We start from the raw sequence: 20,480 nt of genomic DNA, 5'->3' as shown, positions 1-20,480 counted from the left end.
CCAGTAACACAATAGTAACCACACAAAACTTCAAGCATTGAAAAGTAAGGCCATGGCAACCATCAGAGTTGGGTGTAACACGTTAAACAGTAACATGTTACTGTATTCTGATTACATTTTTGAGTAACGCAGTAATGTAACGAATTACATTTTGTGTAATTTGATTACAGTTATAAAAGTCAATGTAATTGTGTTACTTACAGTGTGTTAAAACTATGGTTTTAATTAATTATTTAATCTTGGAAGAAGAAAAATGCTTCTTTTAAAACATGTTTTCTGCTGCACCGTCAGTTAATAAGCATGAGCTTTTAAATAGGTGGAGAATGCCAGCTGAAATGGTTGAAAATACTTTGATTTTATTGGTGGAAAAACAAAAATATTGCTGTAAAATGCAGTCTTAAGAACTTTCAACTGCTTTTAACTCGACCAGCAACTTGTTTAGCACTAGAACAGAAAGCATTTTACAACAAAACTTGTCACCAAGGAGGACACCGGCACCCAAAAACAAGGCGGCCAAACTTTAGCCTAAAAAGGCTAAATATATTTTTTTGTGCAGGATCGAGAGTAGAGTCATCTTCTGATTGTGAAGAGAAGCGTAGCTGCTTATGGGGTCGTTCACATATCACGTGTTTTGTGCACGCACATTTCCCAGGCACAAACCGTGAGTCACGTGACAACTGACTGATCAGCTTAATACTTTGGAATATACACATTAAGGTAAACTACTTACCTCAGACAAACACAGAACACCCAAACAATGCAGTGCTTTATTATACTAAGGATGTTAAAGGTTACAAGTATCCAGTTTTTTTCCCAAATGTCTTCTGTTGTGTTAAAAAAAAGACAGGTTTGGAACAAGTGAACGATGAGAGAATTTTAAGTTTTGGGCGAATTCTATAAATCTTTTGAATATGTCGAGCTGCTGTAATTTTTTTTCAGTGAATATAAAATTCCTGAAAGAGCTACAGTTTATTTAGTATTTTATAGGTATATTTTACGTTTTAAAAGTAACTTAAAGTAATCGGATTACTCTTTACATGACAATTAGTAATGTAATCAGTAATTACAATTTTCCAGTAGTAATCAGATATTTGTAAACTATTACTATTTTAAAGTAACTTACCCAACTCTGGAAGCCATCCGTAAATGCAATGCATTATTGATGACCCAAATTTATCATAGTAGACAAAACTATATTACTTTGAATATGAATATGCTGCACACTTCACTTGGGTTCCTAATAATGGCCATGCTTTGGTATTTAAACCAGCATTTATATCTATAACATATCTTCAGTCAAACTATTACAACTACTGCTGCAGCTATTATAAGAGGATGGACTGTACACCGAAACACTGAGACTAGCAACCACCTGAAACTCTAAAAGAGTTAACTCTAACTACATCCACCAGATTTGCCAGCAACCCCTATAGCACCTAAGGTATATAGCAACGCCACTAAAAATGCCAAGTAAGCACACAGCAACACCTTAGCATCATCTCTTGTTATTTTAAAAAGAAAATGACAAAGCAGTCACTGAAATCCCCATGTTGTTGAGAACACAGTGCTCAACACAGACGTTTCACTGTAATTATGATTCAGTCAATCATCTGTTAAAGCAGTTACAGAATGGCGATTTGAACTCAAATGGGTTCAAGAGGGGGGAAAACGGGGAAACAGGTTGACTGGGAATGTTGAATGTCCTCTGCTGTTCCATCCACGATTCTTATCCAATGTATACAGTGAAAGAAAGACACAGAGAACCTATAATGTATGAACTCTGGTGCCAAACAACCACTCACTCCACAGTTCATTCGTCTACTGTACGGCAGAATGACAGGATGTGTATAAAACGGTGGATAAAGCCATAGCCTCGGCAGCTAATACATTAATGCAAAGAAACGGCTCTGACCACAGACCTGAACCAAAAATGCGAGCTACAATGATAGCAAACGTGTGAGAGAATGGTGTGGTTCAGACATAAATTCGCAGGGTGCGCACGGAGGTCCTTTGGCTGCCGTCCACTCCTCCGTGTTATGTTTGGCCTGAGGTGGCAGCGTTCCCTCCATTTCCCTCTCTGCCCAAAAGTTGGCCGCTCTCCTCCGTTTCATCCCACTTTTCATCTTATCAAGCACCTGCCTTCAACACCAGGCCGTATTGCTCCACAACACCCCTCCCTTCGTTCCCTCGCTCTTCCTGGCGTCTCTTCGCTCCCGTTTCCGACTGTTTAATTATGCTGTCCCAACCTGTCACCTTGAGTAGCATCCCCCCCTGGGCAGCAGCCTGCGGACCACCGTGCCAAAGCAAACCGCCTTAGGAGCAGGTGTGTGCGGACAGGAGACGCAGGCCAGAAAAACAGAGCTCACAGTATGCACGGTGTTTGTGTTCATATCAGTGGCTGAGTTTTTTTTGTGTATAAATAACACGTAAATTAGTTTTTGGACATCCACAGAGCTTGCCTTGATAACATGCCACCTATAACACATTTGACTATCCACTAACAACATATTTGGTGGGGAAAAAATAAAAAAAATAAAATAAAACAAAAACAGAAGCTGGTCAGGTGCGAACCTCGTGTCTGAGAGTGTTTTCCGAACGAACAGCAGGGGAAGTTCAGCACATGTCCTAAATTATAACAGAGCACACTCTAGCTTAAATATAGATTTGACTCATCACGTTAGACTGCTGGATGCACAGAAGAAGAAAAAAAGTTTGTACAAAGCAAATTCACTTTTGGGGGAATATACTGTAAATATTTGTACACTTTTTTTGCACAGGCATTTGATAACGACAATATCATATATTATATCTCATCTCATATGATATCATATATCACTATAACAAGGGATGGGCAATGGATTGCTGTGCATTAATGGTCTTTGAATGCATGACAAAGAGGCAAAAAAAAAACACGTAAAAGGCCATTGATTATCCCACTTATAGTGTGGTCATTTGGCAATAACAATATTCATATACATATATTAAGTTAAAACTAGTATTGATCTATGCAGCAGCACAATGTTTGACTAAATCAGTTAAGACATAGACATCCCTGTTTGAAAAGTCTTGACTTTTACTTCCTCTAAATAACCGAGTTTGATCTCCTTCTTTTGCACTCCACCATCTGAGGACCTCACTGATCCTCTTTATTGGTAGTAGTGACAAGATTTTTTTCAATGGACAGAGACTTAACCAACACGAGCTGATAACCTGTGCTTACTAGGAATTCCTTGTTCTTGGAAAACAGTTTCAATCCCTGGCCCTCATCATGGACATCATTCAACGGGTTACCCGCAACTGTTGGTGCAGGGTAGGCACACATTGATCCGCTCATTGTCCTGCGTGTGAAGGATAGACATCTAAGGAGATCACAGACCTGTTATTGCTCAGTCTATCGTGGCTAAATGCCATTTGTCGCTCTAAGAAATTGCCAACACTGACCATGAAGGGCCGCATAACTATTTAACATTATAGAATCAGGCTCCTTATCGGAATCAACCAGACGAATTGCTCCACCAACTACGAACAACAATGCACCACCACCCACAGAATATATATATAGAGAGAGAAAGATTCTATGTATATGACACAAGCTTATATAATAGCTCATAGTAACACATTTTAGCTACCTCTTCACAACTATCTTTGTGCATATTTTTAGATTCCTATTGGTTCCCAGGTGCGGCACATGGATTTCTGTGGTTACTACTAATGTTTTATAAGTGGCAAATGTATTTCAAAATGTGAACAAAACTGAGTGGAACTACATGTGCATTAAAAGATTTTATTGCACACCTTCCAGCCAATCAGAATCAAGGAGGTCAACAGACGATAAGACCATATACTGGAGACAGAATGGCAAGATAAGTAGTTAGAACTGATTGATCAAAAGATAGACAGAGACATGCTAATGAAAGACAGACAGACAGGTGAACTAACAAATGAAAGAACAGACAAACAGAAAGATGATTGATGGATGGATGGATGGATGGATGGATGGACGGACGGATGAACAAATGAATGCACAAACAAATGAACGAACGAACAGACAGAGAAACAGACAGACAGAAGAACGATGGAACAGACAGACAAACAAACATACAGACAGAGGGTGAGACAGACAGACAGGCTCACAGACAGATGGACGGATGGACGGACAGACAGACAGACATGAAAGACGGACGGACAGACAGAAAGACAGACAAGTGGACAGGCGGACAGACAGACGGACAGGCTGACAGACAGAAGAATGAACAGACAGACATACAGACAGACAGAAGAACGAACAGATAAAGAGACAGACAAAGACAGACAGAAAAACAGTGGAGACACAGATAGACACACAACAGAACAAACTAATGAATGGACATACGAACGGGCAGACAGACGGTCAGACAAACGGACGGACAGACAGATGGACAGACAGACAAGACAGAGAAGAATGCATAGACAGTGAAAACAGATAGATAGAAGAACAGACAGACAAATGAACAGACAGATACAGACTGACGAATGAACAAACAGACAGACAGAAATACAAACAAACAGACAGACAGAAAGACAGAGAGACAGACAGACAGACCAAACAGACTTGTCCACATACTTCAAGATATATGTACATACAAAAATGCATACCTGAATTAAGGTTACAGCATTAGGCAAGCACAAACAAGCTTTAGCACAAGTATCTACTTCAGCACTTGAAGTACTTGCATTTTACGATGGAGGCGATTGTGGATGACAGTGATTTAGGACTGAACAGGGTAACTGCAGATGGGTTCGGCCGGTGCCCATTCAAAATGATTTATATGCAGGCAGGAGCTGCCAGCAGAAGTTCCCGGCTTCACCTCAGCACTGATAAGACGTATGGATATATGCATCCCTGTGTCCCGACCTTGAACATTCCCAAGCCAGCAGAAGCGGAGGAGTAGCCGAACGTTTGCATCGGAGAAATACATTTTTCACTCCTCCCTTTCAGTGATAGCAGAGGCGATGCCGTAGCATCAGTTTCTCAAATTAACCTCTATTTTTTCCCTTTCAAAAGTTGTCGTTGAATGTTTTCCAGTTCACCCTTTCAATTTAGGAGCATGATTTATGGGGCAGCGCTAGAATCTCGACAGGGTTAGGACGGCAAAGCCAAACACTTAGATGAGTTAAAGTCCTTGAATGCTCCGACGCACGAGTTCACATAAACCATGGCTAATCCATTACAGATTATCCTCCGAGAATATGTTCATGTAAAAAACAGTTTGCATGTTGCATCTCTGAAAAAAAACTGGAATAAATAAACAACACTAGAGCGAAAGAGGTGTAAACTCACACCTCCAAACTTGTCCTCAGATGTGGTGTAATGCTGAGATCATCTTTAAAATCCCTACGGTGGTGGAGAATCAGCGATGGCTGTTAGTGGAGGATGTTGCTGATTTAAGTGCAGACTTGGTTCTCAGTCAGACAGCAGGAGTTCCCTGTAGAGAACGACTTGATTTATTCCTGCCAAACCGAACGCTGACTTCAGGCACAAGGAGCCTCCTGAGAAGCTGTCTACTACACTGTGAGTACACATGCGGAGTGTCTACCGCATGAATCAACCTCAGACTCAACCTGAATCTTACGGGGATGTGTATTTTATGTTGCGTGAATTATGAAATATTATATTCTGTCATGGTTGAAACACCATCAAACTGAACAAAACAGGAGAAGTTTAGGAGAATGAGAGTGGTTTCCAATGCAAAATGAACAAGAGGACTTTTGGAAACACTAATAAAAATTCATCAGAATGAAAGAAAGAGGATTTAAGTGACTTTGAAGAACTTAACATGCTGGGTATCAGTGGTTCTGGCTGGTGGTGTCAGGATTCTGCCACTCCAGTCTTGTTAATTCTTGCTTTGGTGGCAGAGTCCAGGCACTAGTCTTGTCATGTCTTGTATGTTGTGCTCGGCTCGAGTTTTCTGGAGTCGAGAACTCATCTTTCTCGTCCTTGTCATTGTATGAGTGCCATACTGATTGTGCTTGAGCTGTGCACGTTCCCGATTTGATGCGGGTGCACGATGTTCGAACGTGGTCTAGATGCGCACTCTCTGCCTCTTTTTTTTCGGCTCTTTTATCTATCGTCTTACCCCACCCACCTTGTAATCCTGTTTTCAATCATCATGTTCACCTGTCTGCTTGCTTGTTCATTGGTTTGTTTTCACTATTTATTCTCCTAGTGTTTCCCCATACCTGCCAAAACTCCTGTTTTTCCCGAAAGTCTCCCGTGTTTCAGACCCATCTCCCACCACCCTCCCGTTTTGTTATTTCTCCTGAAAAACTCCCTTTAATTTCCGTTCTGTGCTGGTCAGTTGTCATTAATTCAGTGCTCATGTGCCGTCATTGAGGACGCTGTGACACTTGTAAAGCCAAGTTCTGTCTAGTATCATAAAGTGTGTAGTTTGTGATGTTTTTCCCCCACAGGGAGGTTTAAGATGTTTTATTTTCCTTTTGTTAAATAAAATTGTTTTCATTTCCTGCAATTAGGCCCTTGCCTCATTTCCTTCCACCCCATAACATGACAGGTGGTGCTGGTATACTGTAACTATAATAGTGTGTTGAACACTTCCACAATTTTAGGGCCTCGGAGCATTTGTTTATATGCTGCAGCCTACCAAAATATTGTTGCTGACCATGTCCATTCATTTTGTGATGGCTACCTCCAGGAAAACAGTGAATGTTACAAAAATCTAACTTAATCGTAATGCTTCGTGAAGTTCAACATGCTCAAATGGACTCCAGAATCCCCAGATTACAATAAAATAGAGCACCACTCATATCTTCATATCAGTTTCCACTAAAATCTTAGATGTATTTCTAAAATATGCAAGAGTGACCAACACAACTAATTATGACTGATCAAAAGATAGAATTAAAGTTGTACCTGAAATTAATAAAACTTCAACAAGGCCTTTAATTCTCAGGAAAATCAAGAACTCAATGAAATATGTGCTTTGAGCACAGTTTGAGTTGCTTTGAATAAAAGTGTCTACCAAATGCATACTGTGAATGCAAGATGCAGACATTCATTCATTTTCCTTAGGCTTAGTCCCTTATTTATCAGGGGCCGCCACAGCGGAATGAACCGCCAACTATTCCAGCATATGTTTTACAGCCGCAACCCATTACTGGGAAAAAGACCTAGACATTTTGAAGTCAAATATGCTATATCCTAGCTATTGCATGACTTCAGTTGTCTTGGAAGACAGTTCATATGTAACATGTTTATGATGTTTATGATTACAAAAACCAAATCTGTATTATTGTAATTGCACAGAAAAAAATGATCAATAGAATTCTGTGCAAATACAAAAAAGAGAGACTATTATACTGGTTGCAATGAGAGGACTGTAATCAGGGAGATTAGATGAAAGCATTATCATTTCTGAGCTAAATGAAGGCCTTGGTTGCTTTACTAAGGCAAGTCTAACTGATATAAGCCTGCACTGGTGTTGTGGTGCAATTATCAGTTTTGCAGGTCAAGAGAACTGTCCCATCATTGCTGGTTTAACAACACAGGATGAAGCCTCTCTTAATGTGATGTAATGATTATGGATGCAGCAGGAGACCCCAGAGCGCAGAGCAACGTCTGATGTGATCTGTCTCGCTGCAGAGAGGTACCCACTGGCACGCTGTTATCTTTAAGCACCCTTGACATTTACAGAGACGTACGTGGAGTCTTTATGCTTTCCCCACATTTCGCTGGATTATGGCTTTCTGGTACATGAGCGATGGGGTCGAGGGCCATTATATGCTGTTTAAAGTCTAATCGCTGCAGGGCCCGCTTGGCCTCTCACACACGTCCAGCCTCATTGGCTCCATGCTGTAATAATCCGTGTTCACATGCTTGCTAAGATCTCCGGGCCAGGCCCTCATGGCCCCTGACTGCTTCAGCCTTCTTAGAAGAGATCATGTCAGATTCTCTCTCTCCTGCCACCCAGACACCGCCGACAAATCCGGCCCAGCACCCCTAAGAGAGCTACATCAAGGCTGCCAAGACCGGCTTGCATGGGAGAGTTAAGTCCGTTGTGTTATTATACCCATTATGGCGACTAAATCATACCACCCACTGAACTTGGCATTTTCGGTTTGAACAAAAGCATCATTCACAACAAAGATGGTAGCGTTCACAGATTACAAATCTACAAAGGCAACATTTCTGCGATTTTCATCTTAAAACAATAAAAGCAAAGCAATGGGAAACAAATCAAACTTCCTCGAAATGCTCTTTTGATGATGCTAATCAGTTTTTTTTATATTGCATACCTATCAAACCCTGTGAGGTGCCAACTATTTCACCCCAGCTCTCATTTTTGCTTTGTTCGGTATAACCGAAGCAAGCAAAGATCTCTTTAAGCAACCAAACAAGCTGTGAATCAGATGTGTGAATGTGACGAAGCATTGTTGGGTCATAATGTTTCACGCTGGACTTCAGCAGGTTTGTTTTCTAAAGCCTTCGTCCCTGTAATGAGCCGACCAGTCATGAAGCCATGGTGCTAACACGGGCAATTAGCAGCTTCACCTTACCCTTCGAATGGAGAATTTGTGGGCAGCCGATAACCTTGCCTTCACCCCGTGTCAATTTAAACACCTTCGAACACACTCCTCACACACATGCACTTGTGCTCAAACCTTATAATTGGACTCCCACCTGAGATGAAAAGCTCCGGCTGTGACTAGAGCGGGGAGTTGTTGGGATTTTTTTTTAAAGTGATATTGATCTACCACACCAAGGGCAAGTGTTTTAGCTGGAGTCCATGGAGCACAAACAACCCCATACACACTCCGTTCTCACTCTGACAAGCTCTAATCTTATTGATAATTCGAAAGCAGTTTCGTGGGATTAGGTTAAGTTTATACAAAACAACAATTTAAGTACTGAGACTGTTTAAGTGCTGTTTTTCTATACTAGCATCTAGGGATCTACAATATATCTGCTTTTGCACTTAGTTTTAATGTTATCATTTTGTTATTGGCACTATAAAAAACATCTCACTAAGAGTCTGAAGACAATTAATGATGGGTTATTCTTGAGATGCTAGAGCAGGGGTGTTTAAACTCGGTCCTGGAGGGCCGGTGTCCTGCAGATTTTAGCTTCAACTTTCCTCAACACACCTGCACGGATGTTTCTAGAAAGCCTAGTAAGATCTTGATTAGCTAGCCTAGATGTGATTGGGGTTGGAACTAAACTTTGCAGGACACCAGCCCTCCAGGACAGAGTTTGGGAACTACTGTGCTAGAGGAAAGATAAGATGTCAAATAGCAATTTTGTAAATAATTTTGTAAAAAAGGAAGATTTAAATGTTTCTAGCCACTACCTTGCCTTTTTTTTCTGCAATAAAAATCGATATTTTTTTTTGCAACATATCAATATCAAGACTTACATTTATCAGAAAATATATTGATTAATAGCTTTTAACTATAACACATTATTATTAATCATTATTATCCAAAATTTGCATATCAGCGCACACATGTAAATGAATCTTCAATGTTTTCTAGAGTTGCAAAAAAGACAATTACTCTATAGAATAGGGTTGGGTCTATCGCTGATGGCAAATAGACAACACGATGCTGAGCTGGCATCACAATCCTTTGCCTCACCACCGTCGCAGCAGCAACCCGCTCGCGAAAAATACACACTTAGGGCCTGTTTACACTGATAAGTCTTAGTATTAAAATGGCATTTTGGAATAAAAACGATCCACGTCCACACTGATGTTTCATCTAGCATTTCTGAAAAAAATTTCCATGCCCACTATACCACCGAAAACGCACATCTTGTGACCAGACACACACTTTAGCATGCACTGCAGTGTATGAGCACGTCTGAGCTCCAGGCAGTCAGCGGGTGCTTTGAGCACAAAACCCCAGAGAGCAGTGCACGTCGAACAGTTTATCAAGGATGTACCGCTGGATCGCATCTCACTATAGTTGTTAAATATGATATTGAATTAATCTGGTCTCAATCTAACGACCTTTTAGTCTTTTGACTCTATCAGGTAAAGTGTCACAGCGTCAGTACACTGCTTCAATCTTTCGCTTTCACACTTGTACTTAATCATTTTAGCGAAAACCTCAGATGCTGTTGATTGGTTGCTGTTGGTTGTGCACTTTTTTACCAACCAAGTTTGTCGACATCATTATAACGACCCAGATCACTCTGCCTATTCATGCCTGCGGAAAAAGTGATTGACAGGTGGTAATTTGAGTGTAACTTATCTTTATTTATTAATGATTTGATTATGGGTAAAGCAAAGACCATGCGGGTCAGGTAGTTGAAACGGTAGGCTATAAATAATTAATTTACCGCCACCTACGATGACGATGCCATCGTCCATCACAATGTTTTACATTAGACATCGTACAATGTCAAATTGGTCGACATCGCCCAACACTACAGTGGAATACAAAGGAACCCATAAATGCATAAGCTAAATAAATCATGGATTTTCTCCAGGTGCTCCGGTTTCCCCCACAGTCCAACGATAAGCACTATAGGTGAATTGGATTAACTAAATTGGCCATAGTGTATAAATGTGTGTGAATGAGTGTGTATAGGTGTTTCCCAGTATTAGATTGCAGCTGGAAGGGCATCCGCTGAGTAAAACATATGCTAAAATAGTTGGTGGTTTATTCCTCTGTGGCAACCTCTGAAATAGAGACTAAGCTGCAGGAAAATGCATTAATTCAAGAATGAATGAATGAAAGAATGAATGAATGAGCCCTGAATTTGTTTTCAGCATGGAAAATCAACTCTAAAAGGCTAGACAATTGCTTCACAACGTCTAGTTTGAACATTTTAATATATATAATAAATATATAAAATAAAGAATGCATTCAAATGAAGTAAATTAATGTTACACACCTCCTACATACACCACATGAAAGCAAAAACTACAACATGGGGTTTTATGTGCTGATCAGATGGTCTCTTCCGAGTGGCTGGATCTTATTGTGTGCACCAGATTTTTTGGGAAAACTAACCAAGAGCTTGTGTTTCTCAGTAAGACCTAAGCAAATAGCCATGCAGGTGGTGACAGCTCTTTTCAAGTCCTAAAATACGGACAAGTGGCTTTGAGCCTTTGAGCGAACATCTGAGGAGGGCCTCTTCATCAAGATCAAGCCCTCCATCATCATCCACCTCTCAAGTGGGAGCTCCAAAACGTCCAGCTCTCCCAAACAACTGCAGAAAGAAACTTAAACATTTGCTCAAAGGGAGACGACTGATGTCTGCCTTGTGGTTTAGCGAGCTGAGAACATGAGCCGGTGGAAGCAGAAGTGAACGGGAGATGGAAAACCATATCAAACGCTGGGATATCACCGCATCTCATATCCAGCGGTACGGGGGCATTTAAACTGTGCTAAATGGAGAGGAAAACGTGAGGATGAGATGGTGTGTGCTGGAGATCTCATTACCGCCTCAACCCCATCGCTCTAAATCCTAAGCTCATTCTGCAAAACAAGCCTGAATGTAAGTACCACACTGCGTACAGCACCGTTACATTCATAAACCTCGGCGCCAACACAGCTTGAATCCACCTCCATGCATTATTGAAGAACCCCATTGACAGGCCATTTGGATTTTTAATTGAGCGATGACCTCATAATGGTCTCTTCTCACAGTTGGGTTACGTTCGGTGAGTTTTATCTGCATAATGACATCACTGCCGTCTTCATTTGCCTTGGTGGTTCACAAAAGCTTTAACATGGTGTTTAATGATCTCGGAAGTCACATATTATACTAATTAAGATCAGTTCACAAACAAGTATCATTGTTCTAGGGCATCTAACAACCAAATGAAATGCAGAAATGTAAAAATACTGTTTAAAAATGATTGTCAGTTGTGAAATCTCATTCAATATTTGCATATTTAAATTTCTTTCTTTATTTTGCATTTTAAAATTCACAAATTGTGTATTAAAATGTTTATATATATATATATATATATATATATATATATATATATATATATATATATATATATATATATATATATATATATATATAAAATAAATATTACACATATCAGAAGCCTTGGAATGTACAGTGCATCATTTTATTTAGTTTTTTCATAAATTTTTCTGCCTCACTATATGGAAAAAGAGCAGCATGAACATTCTGCTAAATATTTTTATCAGTGTTTCACAAAGAAAACCACAAAGTTTTATATATATATATAACTATTAAGCTAAAAATCTGAGTTTTTGTTAGGACAACCTGATTGTTTTTTGTTCAATACGCTTAAAAATGTAAATAGCTAGTAAGTTAACTCAATTCCTTCATGTTATGGTAACACAAATTGATTCAATAGGACCTAGCAATTTTTACAGTGCATATCAGAGGCCTTGGAAATGTATAGTACATAACATTATTTTGCTTTTTTCATACATTTTTAGCTTCACTATATGGAAAAAAGCAGTGTGAACATTCTGCTAAATATCTCTTTTTGTGTGTCATTAAGTCAAAAGAAATCATAAGACTTCTAAAGCAACTAATGACCTCAAAAGTCACATTTTAAACTAATCAAGATAAATTCTCAAACAAGCACATTGCTCTAGTGCATCTAATAACCAAGTGAAATATATACATTTAAAAATACTATTTTAAAAAGATTGTCAGATGCAAAATCTCATTTGCATTTTTGCATATTTAAATTTCTTTATTTATTTTCTGTTTAACAATTTGCATATCGCATATTATAGTATTATAATATGTTATAAAATTGCAAATTTCACATATCAGAAGCCAAATGTACAGTACATCATGTTTTTAGCTTTTTTTTATTACATTATTTAGCCTCACTATGGAAAAAGAGCAGCAAGAACATTCTGCTAAATATCTCTTTTAGTGTTTCTCGAAGGGGAAAAAATCATAGAGTTATACATTATAGAAAATTGTGTATAATACACATTCAAAAATATGTTTGGTTTTGTTCAAACTAATAAGCTAAAATTCTTGTGTTTTTTTCAGAACAGCCTAATTGTTTTATTTTCAATCCACAAACTTTTTTAAATAACTAACAAGTTAACTTAATTCCTTTGTGTTATGGTAATACAAATTGATTCAGTGCAACCTAGCATTTTTACAGTGCATACCAGAGACCTTGGATTGAACAGTACATGTTATTTAGCCTTTTTCATAAATTTAGCCTCACTAAAAGAGCACCATGAACATTCTGCTAACTGTCTCTTTTAGTGTTTCACAAAGAAAAAATCATAGAGTTATATATGTATATATTATATTATAAAATTGAGCATAATACACATTTAAAAAATTGTTTGATGTTTGTTTAAACTAATTAGCTGAAACAATTCTTGAGTTTTGTTAAGGACAGCCTAAGTGTTTTATGATCAATGCACTTAAATTTGTAAATAAATAATAGGTTAGTTAACTTAATTCCTTCATGTTATCGTAACACAAATTGAACCTAGCAATTTTTACAGTGCATATCAGAGGCCTTGGAATGTACAGTACATTATGTACAAAATGAACATTCTGCTAAATATCTCTTTGTGTGCATCACAAAGACAAAAGAAATTAGTTCTGTAGCAACAAAATGGATAGTAAATTACGCCAACCACTGTAGCATTCTGAGATAGCTATTATTTCAAACTCAGCCTGGAAAAGGGCAGAAACACAATACAAACAAAACTGACTAAGACTTTGAAAAGGTCCCTCTCAAGCCATAGGACAACAGAGTTCATAAAGAGTAGCAATTCTGCCTTTTTTTAGACGGTGAGGATGGAGAAGCAGCCCAAAGGGTCGCTGTCTCCACACTGCTGACTTTAAACCGTGCGGTCGGAAGTTCAGCCCGAGGAAATAAATAAATAAAAAAAGTCTGTGACCTCTGTGTCTGCTATTTTGTGTTTTTCCTTCGAAATTTTAATGAGTGGTCCAGTTGGTTGTCTACTGCCAGCCGGCGGGGCCCCTTCAACAGCATGAGTCTACTTTCTCCGGCCCGACCGCATTACGCTCATCGCCAAAACAGATCGAAGCCCACCTCTCTTCCCCCCATCCCTATCAGAGCCTTATTTTCACTCAAACGCAAGGCTTTTTTTGTAAATGTGTGGTTAGCGAGAGGCCGGAGGAGATACACAGCGCTCCCTGTCTCAGTTAAGCTGACCTTCTGGTTTTAAAAGCCAAATTTGGATGCAGTGGGGCCCTGCCTTTCTTCTCTTATGGGAATCAGTATACGCGGCATTCATTTAAACACATTGCACCTTGATAAAAACCCCTCAACCTTTTATTTCAGAATCCACTGCTAGCTTCCCTTTAGCAGGCAAGCAGAACAGCATCTCTGGAAATAAAGCTGACAATCAAATCACCACATCAATCCAGAAAACACAGAGTCCTTGAAACTTCAATTCGGGCTCATTTTTACAAAACCATCATTATTTTGAACTCGCTTGACATTCAATCAAGGACAATAGTCTTGTAAGGTCAATATACAGCCGAGGATGTTTAAAAGGGCCTCACAATCACAGCCTGTGATGCTTACAAAATGTTTGTAAAATCTTTCTAAAGCCACACTGTCTATTAACAACTTAAAACAAAAACTATTACTTTGAATTAGGTTTGAATTAAGTGGAAGGTTTTCAGCATATATGAATGTGTTAATATTTATAATTTTTTTAAAATAAAAAGGTTTAATTAATTAATCACATTTATTAAATATTAAAATATTAAATTTGTACACATTTAATATCACTCATTTTTTTGCAACCATATTATTTGATGTAGAGGATGTTTAAAAATGAAAAATAAGCAAAGCTAAATTAAATATGGCACAGCCTGCATGGGAAAACAGCAGGGTTGTTTCTCAGCATCTCAGTGTGAAAACGACAGTATCTCACCAAAAACAATACTGCTACAGCATTTATTAGCCTTGATGGCAACATCCAAATACAATTTAAATATATGCTTTTTTCCCCAAAACAATTTAAGTTATAATTGATCAATAATGTTTAAAGAGCATAAACTAAATTCTTAAAACATTACCAATGTTCTAAGACAATGAATACAGCCTGTTAAAGACTTTCAGTGTATTAAAAATTGTATAAATTACCGGATTTACCAGAATTACCCAGATTTTAAACTGCAGTGAACTAAAAATATAACATCTTCACAATGATTCACAATGAAAAAGACTATAATAAAAAGACTGAAATTGTTCAAAATAAATTAATTAATTTAAAAGAATTGTAATGTTTACACAACAACAACAATTATAAAGCAAAATAAATTGGTGAAACTGGAGGATTTAAGTTGCATTTCAACACAAACATTTTAACCCAACTATTGGGCTTTTCCATACTTTATTTAAATTTGTGTTTATCCAAATTTGTGTTGAAATAACCCAGCATTTCTAGACAATTGTATAATGATAACTAACAATAGTAATGAACAGCAATTATCAAAATTATAAAAAAAAACATAAACAGCTAATCTAAATCCACACCACCTTGAAAAGCTTAAGCATTTATAAGCGACAAAACTACAACAACACAGCATGATACTAATAAACATAACAGTGTTGTCCAGTGGTGAGAATGCTAATATAGTTAAGCCTTTAGGGTGAAACAATACAATTTACCTCAATATCTTTTAAATTCACAGTAAAATGTATTGATATACTGAAATACACATCATTGAACACAGACATCACCTATATGCTAAATAACTGCAGGTTAACTATGTTTATATACAACTTTACTGTTAAAAGCTATAAATTACTAGTTATTTGGTTAATGTTTAGCAAATAATAAAGCTATGGAAACTATAACCTTAACTTTTCCTACTTTGATTGAAATACAATAATGTGGACCTTTTGTAAAGCTGCTTTGAAACAAATAATAATGATTGTGAAAAGTGCTATGCAAATAAACATGAATTGAATTGAAAATATACAAATTCTAAGGCTGAAATCTTTATCCCAAGAGCCCAAACCCATCTGAGTTACATCAATTAAAAAGTGAATTTCTGCAACTTCTCTTTAAGCTCAGAAATCCTTGAAGACTTAGCTTCACTGAATCCTGATTTAACTGCAGTATGGAGACCTTTGACCTTCTATATTCCCCTAGTCCTTCTCTTATCTCCTTTTAGAGTTAGGAAACACTAAAGCGAAAGAGCGGCTAAAAACCCTGTGAGAGTCAGTGAGAAAAGACAAGAGAGAGATCAGAGAATGATGGGGGTCCTTGGATTCTGCTGAAGTGATTTGGAGGAGATATGAGCCTGTAGGAGCTCAGTGGAGGATGAGGGAAAAGACTGAAATCAAAAAGAGCTCAAAGAGGCATTCAGACTCCCTGCCAGACTCTGGCCATCCTCCTGCACTAGGGGGGAATATATATACATATATAATGTACATATTTATTGTCTGTGACCATTCTAACCATTCTTTGCCTTTCAGATATTTTTCTTGGCCTACATTCTCAGAATTAAAAGGTACAAGAGCTGTCACTGGGGTGGTACCTTTTGAAATGGTACAAATTTGTACCTAGTAATACCTTAAGGGTACATATTACTACCTAAAAAGTACAAAAGTGTTCCAGTGTAAATTTTTAGGTACTAATATATACTTTTGAGGTACCAATATAGACCCTTTAAGTACAAATGTGTACCTTTTTAAAAGGTACCACCCCAGTGACAGCTCACTTTATTTCCAAAAGTGCACCATGTCTTTCCTTCACAAGAACTGTTCCTATGGCCTTCCATTATCTTACTATATTTCTAACTGCGGAGATAAAGACTTTAAACTTTCGTGGTTGCATTTTGCATCCTTTTCCTAATTCATGTTGGTGAATTATCCTAGTTTTTAGGTCATTAGGAAGTTCTTTTGAGGTTTGGTTCACAAAAAGGAGGATCACATCTAGCAATCTTAGATATCCTTTTTCATGATTGGTTGCACTTGTGTTAGGATTGTTCATGTTCACTGAGTCACTCAAATCAATATTGTGTTGTAATCAACCAGCATTAAGCTACTACAGGTTTTGAAATCCACACAAAAGAGAGGGTGCCCAAACTTTTGCACAGCCTATTTTTCAGTTTCAATTCAATTTAATTTCACACGTCAATACTGCTACACTACGTATTTCTGTCTAAAACATGATATTATCTAGCTTCCTCTATGAATCGAATGTCATTTGACTGTGATCTTCTCTTATAAAGATCCCTTAACTATGCCTTAAACTTTTACATAAAACTGTAAATAAGTAAATAAATAAACAAATAAATAAAAGCAGGAAGGAAGGAAGACCGATTGCAGGCAAGGCGAGGTAAAGGATAGGAGTAAAGGTCTTACTTCATCTCCAGCACCTCCTCCAGGTGCTTTCTGCGCTCGGCCCTCAGCGTGGTCAGGTGCGACTCCTTCTCCGCCAGAGACTGCTGAGTGGACGACAGCTTGGCCTTCATGGACTCCAACTCCTGCTTCACCTTTTCCATGGCGGCCAACAGCTCCTCCATCTGTCCATGCAAACACACACACACACAAACATAAACTTGTTTGTGCTGATGAACAATAACACAGCAACAAACAAGCAGAAGGACAAAATCATAATCCCACAGAAGCATGTCAGATAAGACCGAATGTAAACAAATATGTTGAGAGAACACACAGCAGGACAGGAGCGAAGCACACGGGGACACAAATGGATCTGTGCATGGAAAATCGGATGGATAAAATGAGTGTCCAAAAAAAGAGATTAACACTCATAATCCATTTAAAATCTGTATGCTATTTTAGCCGTTTGACATTGCTTTTTTACAAAATAGCTTTAATATTTACAAGTAAAACCGCAATGTGTCTAATCAGCAGGTTCACATTAACCAGTGAAAGCAATAAAATGAGTAATTATATTATATTTTATACATTATAATGTTAGCATATTTTTCCCATGGTATTACCACATTTACCTCATTTTTATCAATTGATATGATGAAAAAAGACATACAACTAATTCATTTAATTTATGATGCATTCTTTTTCAAAAACAGTCAACAATTTATTTATTAAAATTATACAAAATTATTGTTAAAATGTTTAAAATGTTAAAATTATGTAAATAATATATATATATATATATATATATATATATATATATATATATATATATATATATATATATATATATATATATATATATATATATATATATTTGTGGATTTATAACCCGGGTTGTAAACTCGTAAACAAACACTTGCGATCAGTTCATGGGATTAGTCAGTTCAGCGATTTGAATGGTGAAATGTGATTATCGGCCGATACAAATCTCCGGCCAATCGATCGAAGCATCCCTGGTTAATATATTTTCAAAAAGTATTACTACATGGTACTACATTTACCTCTTTTTTAATCAATTAATATAATAAAAAAAACATACAATTAATTTTCACTTAATTTATGATGCATTCTTTCTCAAAAACAGTCAAACAATGTATGAAGCCTATGTTGCCAGAGTACAGGTTAAAATGCATTTCATTTAAATAATGTATATAATAAGTAATAAACAATAAGTTAATATATTTTCAAAATGTTTTATTGTAAAAACGATATTACGGTTTACATAAAGTTAACTGGATAACTATAGCTAACTCAAACGATATATGATAATTATTGCAATAGTAGCATAATTGCTTTAATACAATTAAAAAATAGACATTTACAATTTTTATTACTATAAATTATTATTATTATTATTATTATTGCTGTTATTATTATTATTATTATTAATATTACTATTATTATTGCTGTTATTATTATTATTATTATTATTATTGTTATTATTATTATTGCTGTTATTATTATTATTAATATTATTATTGCTGTTATTATTATTATTATTATTAATATTACTATTATTATTGCTGTTATTATTATTATTATTATTATTATTGCTATTATTATTATTATTATTATTATTATTATTATTATTGTTATTATTATTATTATTGTTGTTGTTGTTATTATTATTATGGCTGTTATTATTATTATTATTATTATTATTATTATTATTATTATTATTATTATTGCTGTTATTATTATTATTATTGTTATTATTATTATTATTGTTGTTTTTGTTATTATTATTATTGCTGTTATTATTATTATTATTAATATTGCTGTTATTATTATTATTATTATTATTATTATTATAATTATAATAATTATATATTATTAAAATAAGTTATTTTCTTACTAAAATTAATTACATTTTTTCAGTTAAATAAAAAATATTTTGGTTAAAAATAGAATTAAATAAAATGTATCATATAAAGGCTGTTTTTAAACTAAAATAAAATAAATAAAATATAAATAAAATAACGAAAAATGTGAATATCTAACTCACTGATTAAAAAAAATATCTTATTGCATTATGAGGGATAAAATCATGTAAAAAACAATGCAAAAAATAATAATCGAGACATTCACACAACAGACGGCGGGTGAGACAGAACAAGAAAAATGTGAGCAGAACTCCAGTGTATAAACGAGCAGGCCAGATATATTAACTACATAACTTCATGATGAGGTTAGTCATACATCACATCCCCAGAGTTATTTCGCTCCGTTTTGTTTTTGAAAAGGTGGATGTTCTCCGTTTCTGACTGTGATTTTTCTTTCCTCCGCTCTCTCCGTTTCCACATCATGTTTATAACTGGAAGTAACAGGAGCGAGTGAATGAGGAGGATAAATCAAGTGGCGTGGCAGGTTTATGTATTCCATGGAAGGCAAGGTTTAGCGACTTGGCTCAAAGCGGTTCTCACAGCCTCCACGACCGCTTGCGGTTCACCCCGGGTCCCTCTGAAATCTCTGCGAAACTGCGTAGGCCTCGGGCGGCGATCTGTGCAGTCTCCTCCGTCTGTTCTCTGTGTTTATCCATCATTCCCTGCTCTGCGTTTCGTCAGCTTTTGTTCCATCCATATTACAGACACGACTGCGGAGATTCGAATCCAAAAATAGTTCACTGAAGAATCCTTTCAAGCTTGAAGATGCAGCAAAGATGTGAAATGAAATGATTCAAGTGGCTGTTTCTTTTCTAGGTCTTATGAAGTCATACAAAAGCTGTTAACCAATCAGTTTGCCTCTCCAGTGATCTGTTAATTCTTAAAAAGTTAACTTCAAAGTCACTTAAATCTCAGTTAAAAAGCAGGTTGATTCAGGAACTAATCAGATCCAATCAAATCACTTGTATTGTCACATCATCAGAAGCTAGTGTAGCCCACTATGATGAGTGACAAGCTTAGGTGCCGCTTCAGACAGTGCAAAATACAATAACACAACGATCAGTTGTAAATGAATCAGGATTAACTGGTTTTCTTAAAAGAACTAACTCCAAAAGATTAAATCATTCAAGAAACAGTCAGGAATTTCAGTGAGTTCAATAGAGGAATGAAGAGTGATATTTCGCTCCAATGCCCTATAAAAATTGAGGTAAACTTGAGTTAGGAAGGGAAT

At 36.7% G+C, this 20,480-nt stretch overlaps 1 protein-coding gene across 13 annotated transcripts in view; it reads right to left on the bottom strand.

Annotated features, from left to right (window-relative positions):
• erc1b (ELKS/RAB6-interacting/CAST family member 1b) overlaps positions 1–20,480 on the bottom strand; it is a 314,518-nt gene that overhangs the window by 122,788 nt on the left and 171,250 nt on the right. For all 13 annotated transcript variants that reach the window (XR_012401811.1, XR_012401815.1, XR_012401812.1 and 10 more), the window contains one exon: positions 17,328–17,488. Coding sequence is in view for 8 of the 13 variants with exons in the window: in XM_021475209.3 (XP_021330884.2) it covers positions 17,328–17,488 (161 nt within the window). In the remaining 5 variants the exon portion in view is untranslated. The remainder of the gene's footprint in view (positions 1–17,327; positions 17,489–20,480) is intronic.

Source organism: Danio rerio, chromosome 4 (assembly GCF_049306965.1).
Source record: "Danio rerio strain Tuebingen ecotype United States chromosome 4, GRCz12tu, whole genome shotgun sequence".
Lineage (NCBI taxonomy): Eukaryota > Metazoa > Chordata > Actinopteri > Cypriniformes > Danionidae > Danio > Danio rerio.
This window is presented reverse-complemented; position numbering and strand designations above follow the sequence as displayed.